Source organism: Poecilia reticulata, chromosome 17 (assembly GCF_904066995.2).
Source record: "Poecilia reticulata chromosome 17, P_reticulata-male-v2, whole genome shotgun sequence".
In the NCBI taxonomy this organism is placed as follows: Eukaryota; Metazoa; Chordata; class Actinopteri; order Cyprinodontiformes; family Poeciliidae; genus Poecilia; species Poecilia reticulata.
In genome coordinates, this window is record NC_088846.1 from 19,983,979 (window position 1) to 20,000,348 (window position 16,370).

Sequence of the window (16,370 nt, forward strand, 5' to 3'; positions counted from 1 at the left end):
GAAATTGGCTGCACTGTAAACAAACATCCTCCACTATAAAGACAGAAGGGCCGATCCGAATAGTTTTAAATGATAATTGAGTATTTGGAAGCATGGCCAACAAAGACTGAATAACTTTGTTCGCTTCTTTTGCTGTCATAGACTACAATCCTAAAACAGCACAGAAAATTGATGTCATCGTTCACAACCTGATTGGCCAAGTAAAAGATCTACTTGAGACAATCCAAGTCAAAGACAGAAAGCCCAGACTGTGCTGGAAGTGATCTTTTTTTTCAAGTAGAATTGCACATAAGAGCAATAGCCAGGCTAGAGATGGACTGGTAACCACATCGAGGCGTACTCCGCCTCATGACCATTGGAGATGGGCACCAGCAGCAATCCTGACACTGCAAGAATAAGTGGATAATGAATGCATGGATGGATTCTCAGTTGTGTCATATAACATCTCAGTTGTTATGTTATATATAACATATAACATAACGATAACTGACTGCTTTTTTTCAGGTTTGTAGAGGAACATGTGACGAAAGCTCTGTAAGCCTTTGCAGAGTAGCAGATAAGGATTTCTGTCATCTGTCATTTTTTTGGATAACGATAGAAAAATATGCCTGTCTCACTCTTTTTAACTTTTGAATATTTGTGATTTGTCTCTATAAATATCACAATGAATGAGGTGGGGAGGGATGCAGAGACGGGACGCTGTGCTTTTACACCTGAACCGAACTGCGGCAACCGTTTGACTGAAGAGGCCTTTCACAAAAATGTCAAAATTCGCAGAGAAAAAAAAAGAGACAGAGAAAAAAAAGTTGTTGTGGGGGTAGGGGGTGAGTTTCACTTTGTGTGCTTTTCAAAACAAAATACAAGTACGAAAAAAATGAAGTAGAAAAACGAAGAATAACATCGACAAGCTTATTACGAATTTATTTTATCCACTTTGACTCCATTTTGGATCTCTTTATTCCATGTAGTGGTGTCTCTTTTAGGTTTCGTTTTCTTCGTCAGTTGACTTTAAGTGAAAACAGCTGTTGTTGTGGACACATACACAAGGTATGATTCTCTGTTTAATTCTCCTTTTTAGCATTTTAAACGGTGAGTGAATAACATTCCTATATAATATTTGCCTAAATAAGCTTATTTTTCCCCCCTTAACACGTAAATACAGTACTCACAAAAAGAAAAGAAATTTAAAGGAGCTAACGCTTACAGCTACCCCGACATTCCTTAAAATTAAATGAGCCAGTGCTCTGTTGATATGCTGCTAGTCTGATCCCGAGATTTCGGGGATACGATAAAGAATTTCACAGTGTCACATTATATCAGGTTGAGACTCGCACTCTTTATAAAATCTCGAACATCTGCGGTTGAAGTACTTCCGTGTCTGCCAAGTATTCTATTCTTAATTTCTTTCATGTTCGATTCAACTATTATTTTTTATCAGACAAAGCATACTCCTCATGAATTACTTTAAAAATATAATTTACTTTATCGCTATTTATTATGTGCGTATCCCCAGTGTTTTCATACTTGAAATTGATTATCCAATGAGCTCGGGCCGTTCTGTTGTTTTCTGATCTCGCTCCACCTTAATCCTCTTTCACCCCCTGGCGATCAGTTCCTCCCTGGCAGAGGGTAAAGGATGTACCCAAAGTTACCAGAATAAAGGATGATGTTGTAAATTTAGAAAGTAAAATAAACTGCAATAGAAAACAGTTAATTCGTAGTTTCAGGGATTTTGCATTATTATTATTATTATTATTATTATTATTATTATTATTATTATTATTATTATTATTTATTCACACATTGGTGGCCCTCTATCCTTTGCAATACCAGGCAAATGACCAATTATTCAAATAAGCGTCTTATTGAACAGCCAATAGGCACTTTTCTTACTCTGTCGTTGGCAGATTTGCAACGCCAGATTAAGAGGCGAAAAGTAAGCAAAAGTAAGTTTTCATCATTTTTCTCCAGAGGGTTTTAATTTTAGAAAATGTGACGTATTTAGAAGTTTATGCTTATTTGTGTAGGTCTTACACCGAGTTACAATGTGGATACGTGGCTACCTTGGACTGCTAATTGGTGGAAGCAATGCTAACACGTGGAGGAATTTGCCATGTCGACATTTGAACTATTTGAACAGCTATATATACACTCGATCTTACAGAAGATATTGAAGATGTTTGATTTGTTTCAGAAATTTAAAAACGTTTGTTATATTTAATGTAGACTAGGCCGGTTTGTGTTGGCCTTCTACCATACCAGCAAATTGAAAGCTAACCTGCCTTGTTGTTTCAGGGTTTGATGTAAATGTTTTACTTCACTGTTTTTGGAAACTTTATATGTATATGTTAGTTGCATAATTTCATAGGAAAATATCTTATATTTTTAAAGTTATACTGGCAATGTGTGTATATGTATATATATATGTATATATATATGTATATATATATATATATATATATATATATATATTTTTTTTTTATGAAAAAGGTAAAGATTGACTGCTTACCCAACTGATGTCTTAACTCTGCACAAGTTGTGCAAGTTTGACAAGACTGGGAATTCGAGATTTTTGAGAATTTCATTATAGAATCAATGCTCTATGTTTTTATACAATAATAACTTGATATGTTTTGCTTATTTCTTAAGGATGGATGCAATATTTAATTTGCTTCAGCAGTACAGACTGGAGTCCTACTACAACCAGTTTCTGCAAATGGGTGTGAAAGATGAACAAGACTTCCTTGATGGAGTGACTGATGAGGATTTGTACAGCCTTGGTGAGTGTTCTGAATATGGCATAAATATGAATCATTTGCAAAGCAAGGTGAAAGTCTTGCATGTTTCTGGGCTGCGGTATATGTTTTATGTGGAGTTGAAGATTGTAAATTGCTCATGGCATTCAATTGAGTTTATTTCTGCAGTGCTAATTCACGCCAAAGGTAATTTCACAAGAAATGCAGGCTCAGTTCATATGCAAATTGTAGACATTTTAAGTTCTGTCATTGTGATATTGGTCTTTATAGTGCTTTATAAAAATATTCACACCTCTTAAACATATTAAATTTTGTCCTGTTAAAAACACAAACTTGAATCTGTTTTACCTTCATTCTATGTCATTGACCAAGGTAAAATATAGTAAGACAGGATGGCTTTCTTCTTGCCTCTCCATATTTAATTTGACTTTGGGATCAAGAAAGTAGTTTTGAATTGGATTTTGAATATGTTTTAACAAATTGTCCTGTCTGAGCTGCAGATTGCCTTCTGATTAATGCTGTCCTTGCTCAGCTTCTCAGTTAAGCTGTGTGTCGGTAGACAATCTAAAAATTGATGTGATTGATGGATTGATGTGAGTTATAACTTTAAAACTCCTATATAGAAATTCTCCCTGATGCATCAGTTGTGTTCGCTGGTCTTCATGATGCAGCTTGTTGATTTGTTCCTTAACAAACGTCTGCTGAACTCTATTTTATTTAGAGGATTGCTTTGAAGACACAATTTTAAAAAAATTAAGCTGTACTTTTTCTTACATTTTACACGTAATCACTACTTTATGGTTGTATATCACATAAGATCAATGATATTGGAGCATTATTTTTAACATGATAAATGTAAAGAAGGTAAAAAGGTTTTGCATTGTTTGCATGTTAATTTGTTCTATTTTTTTCCTCAGGTCTAAGTCATGTGGAAAAGAATCGTTTTAACAACATGAGAACCTTTATTCAAAAACTAAGTGCTTCCCAGCGACGGGTCCAAACTGTGACACCACTGAAGACTTCAAACTCATTTAGTCTGTGGTACACATATCCTAAATGCCCCGAACGGAAACAGATTAAAGGTAGGAGAGAAGTAGGACAACTTTATCATTACTTTGAATGCTCCAAATTTAAAAACAAATATTAAACTAGTACAATTAGTTATGAACACGGCAAATTCTAGCCCCTATATGAAACTTGGGCCACAAATGTGAATGTTGCAGATATGGACTCTGGACAAAACACTGTCGAAGATCTGATGTTACGGATCTCTTACCTTGAAAAAGTTGCCAACACCCAAGGGGTCTGCTTATATACTGTCGATGGGATGCCTCTGACAGATGACCCCTTCTTCAATACGTGTGAGTTGATATAAACTCTTTTTATATAAAGACAGTTTTTGTATTAGAAGGCATTTTACCTGTTTACTAGAACATAAAACAAACCAAAGTTGTTGCTAAAGATTGAGAAGAAAAAGAAGAAACAGATTTGGGACACAGATGGCACTGAACTTTGAAATAGTAGTAAAGAAAATATTGAAGAGAGCTTGGTTTGTTTCTCTTTGTTTCATTTTTCCCCCATCTACAGCATTTGTGAATTAAGGCAGCTAACATACTTGCTTATTTTTAAGTTAACGGTTTTAAAAATGACATTTGACTACAGAGGTTTGGGCTAAGATGGACAAAGATATACTTTTTGCAGAGCCTTAGTTGTATGAATCTATGAATACTATGTACAGTATCACAGGTTACTGTCCATTTTCCTATTTTATGTTTGAATTAAAAATGTTCAACACTTGTTTGATATAGAACCATGTTCAACAGTTTAAGTATGAATTGTTTATTTTCCAGGGTCTTTGAAAGAGAGACATATCCAAAGTGGTGACACAGTCTATGCCATTTTCACTCCAAAGGAAAACCTAAGACAGGCTCCTAAAATGCCAAAGCAAAAGCCCTGTGAAGCGAATGGGACAGAAGTCATTCGATGCCACGTCATGCTCAAGGTAGAGCTGATCCATGGTGCTTACTGTTAGAGATGCGGCAGTCAGAATATTGCAGCCAATTTTCAGTCTTAAGTGTTTGTCGGTAAAGCTTTTGTTTGTTGCTATGATTTCCCCAAAAGAACTATTATTAGTCTTTACCATCTTATATTTCAGCTGAGTGTAACTAGCACTACCAAAATAGTCAGTATGTGCATTCCTAGAGAATGTGGATCTTTGCTTTAACTGAGATTTCTAAAAGGCTACCAACATTTGCAAGTCCAGCATGGATTGAAATCTCAAGGGATTAAATCGCGTAGCTCTGTTCAGCCTTCCTGTTATCTGCCGAGTATCTAATTTTCTCACAACCTCAATGAGCCGTAGGCATCCCACAAAATGTGTAATATACAGAATTTTTGCTTTCTCTGGCATAATTTTGTTTTTTAAATACTGACATTTGAAATCTTCCTTCTGGAAGCACACTGGTAAAGAACGTTTTATTAGAAATAAAAGATGAGTGAATTCACTGGTCAGGACCATCAAAACTAAAAATCAGCTGTTTGCAGTTTCCGTAAAGTTGCCAGATGCATCTATCTATTTAATTTAGAATATCTTGTAGATATGGCAGTATTAGTTTTTGGAATGAAAATGTGGAGAGCATTTTTTTTATGCTGGTTCATATTCTGTTTTCAAGGGATACTTTGAAGTTTGTGTGGACTTGGAAAGTGACACAATGGCAACCCTGAGACAAAAATTATCAAAGACAAGTGGCATCCCAGGACATGTCCTTCATCAGAAGTAAATCTACACAGTGATGCGTGTTCCTACTGTACTGACCTCTTATTTTCACAGGTAGTCCTCAGCACCGTCACTTTTTTGTTGTCGTGATTTTTGTCCTCAGAGGGAAATACTCCATCAGCGACACACTGAAGAAGTGTGGAATTTTGGAAGGCTCAACCGTCTCCTTCAGTTTGTCGTCTTTTTCTGAAGAAACTCCATGTGATGACATGTTCTACTTCAACGATGTTGTGCCTTCAGTGTCGCAAACCCTGAAAGGAATCAGTGTATTCTTCTCATCTCTTTATGCTATTGTAAGTACTTGTCTTTTATTTGCCAGTAGACTTAACGGTCAAATGAGCTTCTTTTTTCATTTTTTTTTAATAGTCTCTGAAAGTAATTGTGGTTCTCATTTGTCCTAAGAGTTTTTCTAAAATATCTATTTCTACGGGCTTTCAGGCAGAGCATACAGACGTACCCCGCAAAATCTTGCTCGCCTACGTAAGAGAACTGACTGGATGTAACGCCCTCGTCCAGAGCTTGCATCAACTGTGCAGGAAAGAGAGAGTGACCAGAAACCAGAAGGTAAGTCTGTCTTTGTAAATATTGAAGGTATTCATTGTGAACTATTAATTTGACTATTTAGTCATTGTGTATATTGAATTTAGGAATCCATTTTGGTCTTATTTTTCTGCAATAGTGCTTAGCACATACACATTCAAATTGTTGGATTCATGAGTATTTCTACATAATGAGCCAAAACGGAGCGATTTCTCCTGGGCATTTGGAGCCTATATGAAGCCTCTTTTAGGTCATCCTTTCAATTCATGATCTCCAAGTGTTTATTACGTCTCTTTGATTAGCAGATGCTACCCCCACTGTCCCACCCTGGTAATAATAAGGGGTATCTGCAGTTGCCAAATGGCAAAGTGATACCCCTTATCCATAGAGGTTATATTATATATATTTTTTCATCTTAACTAGTTCACTGTGTGTTGTATGTTGTAACGGTAGCTATGACGATGTGCTAACTGATTTTCTGCAGATTGCCGTTGTGGAGAGCTTGTACATGCTCTTCAGAGAGCTTTTACCCAAGCAAGGATCACAGCGAGGGGAAAAAACCATCGAGGACCAGGACGTTTTTGAGAACTCCTTGTACTGCTGGGCACACCTCATCAACAAAGCAAAAGTAATGAAATTCTTTTATTTATTTGTTTTTTTAATTGTATAAAAATAAATATTTCCGTCTGTGTCCACGTATCTTTATTTTCTGTAAAGTTTTATATGAATTTTAGCCAGTGTCATTTATTTCTTAAAACTTTCTTCCACATCAACAGGACCAGACGACTGAGCATGAAGACTTTGCTCCGATCAATCTGGTGTCCGAAGACGGTAACCATTTCTGTGAGCCAGTCAGAGTTCCTGGAGTGCCAACTGTCTTTGAAAGAGCTGATGTTCTCGACAAAATCAAGGGTATTTTCTTTAAGCTTAAATTTGATTACTCGTGGACAACATGCATTCATGATTTCTCACTTTCTGCAGTTTTATTTTGAAACTTGTTAGGCTGTTTGTTCAATTCTTAACTAGCTTCCAGAGTTTTATTTTATGGTAATGTTCTAACAGTAGTGGTGTTAATGCCTACCAAGTTGAACCCATAACCAGTACCATCTCTTGTATGTGTGTTGTTCTTGGTTTAGTTTAAATGTACAAATTTCAGATTGTGCCCTTTAAATTAGATGGCATTAAAATCCCAAATTGCACCGAAGAGCCGTTGGGAGAATGTTCCCTCAAGAGAGCTGCTGATGTGGAGAAGATACTTCTCAGCATCCCTCGCTCTGTCCGGTCATATCCTCTCTGGATTCATCACGACAAGGTGTCTGGTCACAAGTACGTATCCTCAAACTAATATTTCTCTCTCTAGAATTGAATAATGCTTCTGTTGTTTAAGAAGAATTGTTAATCTTGGACTGAAGTGTGTGTTAGATTTTTTTTTTTACAATAGGGTTGCTTCCATAGTGTGTTTTACAACAAACAAAAGCTTTGAAATATTCTAGTTTACTCATCTCTGCAGCTTTCTGTTTTGTTTTTTTTAGCTTTCAGGTTAATGTTGAGTGGACCTTTGGAAGTATGGTGGAAGGACTAAAAGCTTTCACTTGCCTCAATGTGACTCCACCTCTGCAGCTGAAGAATCTGGGATCAACTCGCTGTTCCCTCGTTATGCTGAGTGAAGGTTGATCGTAATATGAACATGCAGTTGTTTTAGTCCAGCATCCATGAATTTTAAAGGGACAAAATATCCACTCTATATTTGCCTTTATCTCTGGTGTGCTGAGTTTTTTTTTTTTTTCTTTAACTAGCTATTTTTCAATAAGGTTATTTGTTCTTCTTTTTAACCAGACAACCTCGGGGTTTATCTCTATAAGGACAAAGGATCCCCTGATATGATCAATGTGCATAATTGCCTGGATGGAAAAGTAAAATTAGTGGATCTGAATATTTTGGCTGCCAAGTAAGTACATAACATGATACATTATATGTGTATGCCATAAGAAGAGTACAAAATAAGATGAAGTTTTTTTGTTTTTTTTGTTTTTTATGTGGTGTAGGACTGGTGACCACAGAGACGATGAAACATTTGTCACTACCAGGACTCCAAAAGAAGCAATACTGGTAATGTGTGAAAATACTTTTTTTTTTTTTTCCTTCTAATCCTAAAATAACTCAGAATAAAGTAACATTAGTTTCCCAGACATAAATTAATTAAAGTTGACTTGTTTTCATCAGATACTGATGGATACCAGTTCCTCCATGGAAGAAGAGTGCTATGAAAATGCAGAAATAAAGAAAATCAATGCTGTGAAAGAGCTTTTTGACAACTTCGCCACCAGGAGCATGGCCTATGATTTCCATCATGTCATTGGGCTTGTGAAGTTTGATTCCTTTGTGAAGACCCTCCATACATTTACTGAAAATCTGGAAAAGTTCAAGGTACATACTTTGTTCCCAGACAAGAGCTGTCTGATAACCTGGGGCTGCAGAGACGGCCACGTGCATTTTTGTTTTTATAAGAACACATGCCCACTACATTGTGTAGGCTTTGACTGAAAAGAAAACTGCATAAAAAATTAGGGATGACTTAAGTCAGTGTTTAATCCCTGCAATAGCTGCTGCATAACAGGACTTGGTTTTTATCATGCTCTTCCACATTCGTAGGAACATTTGCGTGACCTGAAGGCAAGTGGCTGTACTCTCCTGTACGATGCGCTACGACGAGGAGCTCGGGAGCTTGAAAAAGTCAAGGAGAGATTCCCAGATTGTAGACTTCGCGTCATATGCCTCACTGATGGAAACGACTCTGGGTAAAATCTCCTTCTGCTTCACTTCACATTTTAATCACTTCTTATGTTGATTAGGAGAATCATATTTTAAGCTTGAAGAATTTAACATGGTCTTTCACTGCGTATAATCAGTTTGCACAGGGTGTACGGACATCCTTAACCCTTCTGCAGTCTTAAGAAATGGGGTTGTTTGGATTCTTTACTCTATGTGGGGTCACGCTGATGTGCACTTTTACAAGATTTTCTTGTTTTTCTGTTGTCACTGCTGTCCGACTGTTTCCACCCTCCTCCTGAAAGTCGAGCTTAAATTTGAGTTTAACTTTATGGCCTAACAAATGGGTTGTCCTCCACTTGTCTGTTGAGGTGCAACAAATGATACCCTTTATTTTCTTCTTTTTTTAGATCCCAGACAGAGCCTGTAGCTGTCACAGTGAAACTGCTCAAATCTGACATCACTGTTGATTCGATCCTCCTGGGAAATGTGGAGAACAACATGGTGCATGGGATCAGCAATGCAACAGGTTTATTTTTATTGAATCTAGTTACCAGTTTTTTTCCACAGTAGGTAAACATATTTTGAAGCTTTTCTTTACTTCCTCTAATTTCTTTCTGTTCCAGGTGGTTGTTGTTTCAAGCCACAGACAACCAAAGATGGCCTCAAACTCTTTGAAATTGAGACAGTTCTGTCCTTGGAGCAAAGGAAACCCAAGAAAAAACTTGATGCATCTTCCATCTCTGAGGTCTGTCATGGCTGTTTGTCTGCATTTAGTTGAGATGAATGAATCACTGTGGCTTTATGATGAATTTATTTTCATTCCGTCTAGTCTGGATTAATGGGCCTCTTTGCTGTTCATGGGTATGATGAATACCCAGAGACATTCCTGCCAAGTCAGATAAATGGCAGAGTGACCCTGACTGAAAGGTAGGAGACATCATCACTTTTCTAGCTATTGGTGAATAAATGGAAAATTCAAGCCTTGTTTTTTCTTAATCAGTACCCTCAAAAAGAAGATTTGTGAGTCAAAAGATGGACGATTCATGGAAAAGGAAAAACGGATCCTGGAGGAACTCAGAAGTCTGCACTGTGACCCACATCCCTTCTTTAGAGTCTTTCCATCAGAGTCTGATTTCAGTAAGTTGATTTTTTTTTTTATAATTTTTTTTTCCTTAACATTTTTACAGGTTAACTTTTTAAAAGTGACCAATAATTGTGCCATAAATGAAATTGTGATTTGTAAAAATTAGGTAGTAAATCTATGAACCACGTAGCAGACTATTATGAATAATAATTTTCTCTGTTTAAAAATGATTTTTATTACTGTGCTAAGAGTTTCTCATCTTTTCAGCATTCTGGAGGATTCTCATGCAGGGCCCTCCTGACACACCGTACCAGTCGGGCGTGTTTGAGCTGTACTGTCAGTTTGGACCCGACTACCCAGTGAAACCTCCAGTCCTTCGCTTTGTCACAAACGTATCCTGACACTTTGTGGAAACATTAAATATTTCTTGCCAAGTATATGCAACTTCATGTTATGTAGTTAGAATTCTTAACCTCATGTCAGGTGTACCACTGCAACGTTAACAGTGTGGGCCGGATCTGCCACAACATATTCGACCGAAACTACAATGCTCACATCACAATGAAAGAGATTTTTGATGCTGTGTATGGGCTGCTCATCATTCCTGAACCAGATGATCCTCTGGATAGGTGAGGAATATTTTAGTATTTCACATGGTCATTTATCTGAAAATAAAATCCAGATGCTTTAACTTCTGCTTCTCCAAAAGGCCTATAAATATGAAACTTCATTGATGCATTATTTATTTATTTATTTTTTTTAAGCATTTTGGCTGAGGAATTCTTGACAAGCCGTGAGATGTACGAACAAGAAGCCAATAGGCACACGGAGGAACATGCAGGGAAGTCTCTGGATGATATGGAAAAGGTGGATCAATGGGCGTATTTACAGTATTGGTGGTGTAATAGTCCATGGATAAATTTAACATATTTATGTATCTTTTGTTTTTTTCCTGAAGAAACTGGTGGATTCTGTGCCACAGTTTGTTCCCCAGCACCTGCTCTGTCCTCTGACCAAGAAGATGTTTGTTGATCCTGTGAAAACAGTTTATGGCACTGTGTATGAACGCAAAGCCATCGAGAAGCATCTGAAACAGTAAGCTTCTGCTTCCGTTGTTGTTAACTGAAATTTGATGCTGCTGAGTTATAACTAACCGGAATGCTCTAATCGTGACGCTGTCCCTCTCTTTCAGACACAAGCATGATCCACTGGCTGGACCAGGAAATGAGCTTGAAATGAGTGACCTAATGTCAGACTGGAACATGAAGAAAATGGTGATGGATTACAGATCTCAACAAATTCAGTGAATCTTCTTGGGAACATTATTATTTTTGTTTGTTTGTTTGTTTTTTTCTTTTTCAAATATCCACAGTGACCTTTGAGATGTTGGTTAGAAAATGGCTTGGATGCATGCTTGGTTTTTTATATATATAGTTAACATGCTTTGTTATGGTACATGTTTAACTTAGTTCTTATCTGTGTGGTATTAATTTGTTACTAATCAAGTTAGCATGGGATTTCTTTTGCATAGCATTTGAAATTCTACTTGACATCTTGTTAAAGACAAATTATTAATCAATTAATTAATTAATTTAAAAAAAACTAAGGCTTGAATTATTTTTTTTATTATTCATCAGCATTTTTCTTTTTTGCATATTTTCCTTTATTTACAGCGTTGTTGAAGGCCTTTTGAGGAAACACAAGTTGAAGCAGCATGTGTTTTGCCTGGTTTCTGAAAAAAGCAAGTGGTTGAATTTTTGGTACTTTATAACTGACTTGTCTTTTTATTAATTAAACTTTGTGTCTTGAGAGTTTATATGAAATTAAAGTGTGTGTGGTCTTATTTGATACATAGACAGGGCCATTTTTCTAAACAAATACTGTGTTGTGACTGTTTTACATAGCTTATTGGAGTTATTCATCAGTCAAGTATCTTGACATGACAAGTTGGCCTCATGGTGTCACAACGTTAAATAAGCAATCTTTATTATACAATTTAATACAATTAAGTGATTTTGAAAACTGAAATTAACAAGATCTTGTGACTATTAAAAGTATAATTTTGTTTTATTGAAGAGCCAATCACCTCTGTCCACTCTATCAGTCTGCATTACGTCACTTTAGCTTCCGGAAGTTAGTCCATCTCTTTTTGTCAAAGTAAATGTTAATTAAAAGTATGTTACAGCCACATATACCTGTCCTTCACTTAACTCCACACAGTCATTCAATTTTTGTTTACAAGGCCTGATTTCATTTTTCCTCCATTCATTCTAGGTTTTTTAAGAAGCACCGCATTGTGTTACTTTTATTGTGAAATCTACTACCGGAAGTGTTTAGAGTTGAGTTGAACCGTGCAGACTGCCGTTTTTAGCTGACACTACAAGACACGACCACGGCAGGTGAGCTTGAAGTTTTCCCACATGCTTGATTGTTGCATAGTTTTACATTATGTTAAATGAGATACATCTACTTCCTTGCCGTATTAGTTATTAAGGTCTTTAAACCACAATACCTAGATTTTTTTTTTCGTTCTGAAGCAGGACCGCTTAAACTAAGATTCAACATTTTAAATGTGCAGTACTTCTGGGCCATGGCTCTGATTCATAAACTGCTTTTTTAGAGTTTTAGACAAGTTTATCAGTGGAAATCTCTTAATTCACTGAAGCTGCTTGTCGTTAAGACAAACTCCTCATGCGGGAATAGCCTGCCTTTCTTGCAGAACCTGTTTGCGGGCTCCTATTTTGTGAAAAGTTTAGACTTTAGTGCAGCATTTTGTCAGGATTTGCCGAGACTCGGAAAATCCAGGAATTTCAACAAGACCAAGAAACAGATGAATATGGTTTTATTTGCTGGCTACTGAGTGAGTTTCACACAGATTTTGTAATGAGCTGAACAATGTTTTTTGTTGGCCAATTTTTTTAAGTTACACTTTCTTTACATGTGTATATTACAAACAGGTAAGTAGTTTAATCAATTTTAGGTGTAGTATACAAAAGGCTTTTTCCACTTCAACACGGAGTGTCAAATTGTGACGCCATGATGAGTCAAAATGTCTCCATTTGACCACTGAACCTGCAGAATTCAACGTAAAATATGGAATATGTAAACTGCTTACGTATTGCAAATAATCTGATTCATTGCGTTTAGTCACTACACGTTTCCTGAAGCTACTCTACAATAAAGAAGTCAGTTAAATCCAATCATGCAGACAGATTCCAATACAAATTAGTCCATGCAGTTAAGCTGAGTTTGTAATTAAAATGTTTTCTAAACCAGGAGATTGCAGAGTCTCACTGGTCTCACTCCATTTGATAATGTGGACATTATCAAATGGAGAGGAAGGATGGAGAGTTAGAATTAAATAAAGACAAGTGGTACTAAAGATGTGCATCTTTTAAATATTTCAAAGGACAGAAAGCTTTGTCAACCATCAACTTGTATTAGGACTAAAGTCCCACATACCATTGAACCATTTGTTTTGGCAGCTAAAGTTTAAATACATTACATTTCTAATTATTATATTTACCATACTTAAAGACTCTTAAATCATTTTCTGTTGCATTAAACACCTATTGGTCCGGGAGGTGCATCTATTGTATTGATTCACTGAATTAGCTGTTTTTGTACATTTTTGGAATATCAGGTATGATTTTTTTCTTTAATGTGCTCTTTAGGCTCTAATCTCTTTTGCATTTGTATTATTGTGTCCTGTCCAGGAGTTTAGCACTCTGTATACTAAAAAGCAGCCCAACAGATTTGTTTGCAACTTTTGCTATAATTCTTTAGGTTCATTTAAAATGCAATAGACATGGAGACGGAAAAGAGGAGGGAGAATAAAGAAAAGAACAGAAAAAAATTAAAAGGAAAGAGAGGTAAGAAGAGAGAAAGAAGATACAGACAGTACAAGAAAACACCCTAGAAGTCTGTTTATGTCCCTGCAGAAAGAGAAAAAACCAAGAATCCACAGTGACAAACATGCGTACATATACCAACACCATCACTGAAAAGCAAACTGTACTAATTAATCCAAGATATATTTAACGGCAACCACAGCCCAAGATGGTTTATCTGTAAGGGCCTGAATTCAAAGCTTATGATGGAAAAACAAAAATTCTGTAGTTAAATATTTAACATTAAAATCAAACCAAAATATAAGAGAACAGCATCATATCATCATCATTTATTTCCATCTGTCCTGTCTTTACAGAGATGTGGTGGGTGGCGTGGGTCCTCGCTGTTTTAGTGTTTCTCTTCAGCACTCTGGATGTGTGGTACTTCCTGCGAGCGGGCGCCGTTCTTTTGCGGGCCTGGTTTCAACCTCCGGTGTGGGACGTCACGGGAGAGCAGGTCATGACGGGACGCGTCACTCCACGCGACATCGACATGTGCCACATGAACAATGCCCGGTACCTCCGGGAGTGCGACTTCGCCCGCTTCTCTCTCTACATGCGTAACGGTGTGTTCAAAGCAACGCGGGCCCTCGGAGCCAACCTGGTGGTGGGGGCCACAACCATCCGCTACCGCAGGGCTCTGTGTATAGGAGAGGGTTACGATCTGTGCAGTCGGATCGTCACTTGGGATGACAAAGCTTTTTTCCTGGAGCAAAGGTTTGTGTCCACTAAAGACAGACTGGTGTGTGCCGTCATGTACTGCAAGCAGAGTGTGATACGCAGCAGTCCTGACAAGATCTTACAGCACCTGTGTAAAAGGAAGGTAAGAGAGGGAGTGAAGGCTGACAGGATGAATCTGGGCACATACTAGCAGCAAATGACAATAACTGTGTGTTTTGCTGCTTGTAGGTGGAGCCTCCTGAGTTTCCAGAGGACCTGCAGCATTGGGTCAACTTTATTTCTGCCAGCAGCCAGGCCCTGAGAGCTGAGAGTGGCCTTGAGGAGAAGAACAAATAGTTGGACGGACAGTATGTCGGCCTGAGACGCTCCATCGTCTCAGAGAGAAATTAATAATCTGCACAGTTATGTCACTACTTCACTGTTGAGCCTGTTCTTTGCACTAAGGGTACTTTGAACCCAGCATTTAAAGATGTAACACAGGAATATTGGTGTACATTGCATTGAGAATGTACAGATGTACGCCGTTACATCACAACTTTTGTAACTGTAAATATCTAACATATGGCAGGTTTTATAGCAGCAGCAATAAAACTTATCTGTGGGTTAAGGTGTGAGTTTCTTACTGGAACAAAATGTGCTTTTAAAGCATACAAATATTAGAAATAAAAATGACTACTTGAGCTTTAACATCTGAATACATTGTTTCTGTTGTACAATCTGAGGGCAGCTGTTGACATATAGTGCTATTTTTTTTTCTGCAGAGGTGTGTGTCAAGAAAAGAACAAAACATTTGTTTAAATCCAATTCTCTTTACTTGTATAAAGTACAAGTAAATGCTTGATATATTCAAGCATTTAGTTCTGTTCATTTTTCACAGCTAATAAAAACACAAAATGCAATATTATAGAAGACCGATTAAAAAAATATTTTTGTTACTGTCTTAAGGGGCAAGATAGCTGCCTTGACAAATGTCTAGAATCCAAAACTGTTATGTATTAATAAGATGGATGCTGTATTTGAGCATATTAATGTTAAGTTGAATGGAAGAAAAACGGCGGTAGAAAATTATGTCCAAGACATTGGTAGTTGAAGCCTTAAATGAATTGTAAAGTGATTGATAGTTTAGTAAAGTTTCACAACATGTCAACTGCAGCTTCAAAGCATTCAGAAAAGGTTATAAAGGTCATAGGCAACAACTGTAATACTTAACTTATGAAGCTACTTTCTAGGCAGAGACAACATCCGAAATATCTTACCTTGACCAATGGGGGGAAAAAAAGACTAGATTGTTGCTCAGTAATTAAATGTACTCTTTTGAGATGAAATCAAATTCTAAATTTCATTTGGACAATGGTAGCACTTAACTGGCCAGCCAATCTGACCAAAATACCATGGAGAAACTAGTGGAAGATGAGACACCAGAGTTATCAATGGCGAAAGGTGCTGTTAAAGGCAAATGAACTTCTTTAACACTTATGTAGAGCCACAGGCTGACTGCCTCCACGCAATTCAATGTTGATGCAGCAATTCATGCAAACAGTGTTGAAGAGCTTCAATCAGTTTAAACTTAAAAGATAAACTTCAGGTGGCATAGAATACTTATGTGATTACTAAGATTTTTTTCTTCAAAACCCATTAGCTTCAGGTTGTTTGTTTAGTGATGTTTAACTTTGACGTTATAGCTCTGACTAATTTGACTTGGTGTTGTCCTTATGAGCGGAAGTTTGCTTTTCATTTGTGGCCTGTGAAATATCCATTTAACAACCTAGTTTTACTCATTGAACTGCTGAATTGCAATGTTCAAATCAGGTGCTAACTTCAAGACTATGTTTTCCACTTGAGCTGATGTTTGAGCAGCCTTATTAAAGTTT

General features: G+C 37.0%; 2 protein-coding genes across 4 annotated transcripts; both read left to right on the forward strand.

Annotated features, from left to right (window-relative positions):
- The first annotated feature begins 550 nt into the window (after positions 1 to 550).
- Positions 551 to 11,771, forward strand: LOC103479849 (uncharacterized). Of its 2 annotated transcripts, XM_081598488.1 has the most exons (26): positions 551 to 824; positions 984 to 1,047; positions 2,650 to 2,780; positions 3,674 to 3,838; positions 3,980 to 4,117; positions 4,607 to 4,758; positions 5,429 to 5,532; positions 5,636 to 5,825; positions 5,971 to 6,096; positions 6,557 to 6,700; positions 6,849 to 6,984; positions 7,248 to 7,398; positions 7,605 to 7,741; positions 7,909 to 8,020; positions 8,118 to 8,181; positions 8,296 to 8,499; positions 8,725 to 8,870; positions 9,252 to 9,370; positions 9,468 to 9,589; positions 9,674 to 9,771; positions 9,845 to 9,981; positions 10,196 to 10,320; positions 10,412 to 10,557; positions 10,693 to 10,795; positions 10,887 to 11,023; positions 11,121 to 11,771. In XM_081598488.1, exons 3-26 carry the CDS (start codon positions 2,651 to 2,653, stop codon positions 11,233 to 11,235), a joined length of 3,201 nt encoding a protein of 1,066 aa, XP_081454614.1. In that variant the 5' UTR covers positions 551 to 824; positions 984 to 1,047; position 2,650; the 3' UTR covers positions 11,236 to 11,771. The 2 variants fall into 2 exon arrangements, with proteins under 2 accessions (XP_081454614.1, XP_081454613.1); XM_081598487.1 differs by lacking the exons at positions 551 to 824; positions 984 to 1,047 and adding an exon at positions 1,822 to 1,946.
- A 412-nt stretch (positions 11,772 to 12,183) lies between these two features.
- LOC103479846 (protein THEM6-like) lies at positions 12,184 to 15,106 on the forward strand. Of its 2 annotated transcripts, none has more exons than XM_008434526.2 (3): positions 12,184 to 12,327; positions 14,136 to 14,641; positions 14,728 to 15,106. In XM_008434526.2, exons 2-3 carry the CDS (start codon positions 14,138 to 14,140, stop codon positions 14,833 to 14,835), a joined length of 612 nt encoding a protein of 203 aa, XP_008432748.2. In that variant the 5' UTR covers positions 12,184 to 12,327; positions 14,136 to 14,137; the 3' UTR covers positions 14,836 to 15,106. The 2 variants fall into 2 exon arrangements, with proteins under 2 accessions (XP_008432748.2, XP_008432749.2); XM_008434527.3 differs by lacking the exon at positions 12,184 to 12,327 and adding an exon at positions 12,348 to 12,788.
- Positions 15,107 to 16,370: the final 1,264 nt, after the last annotated feature.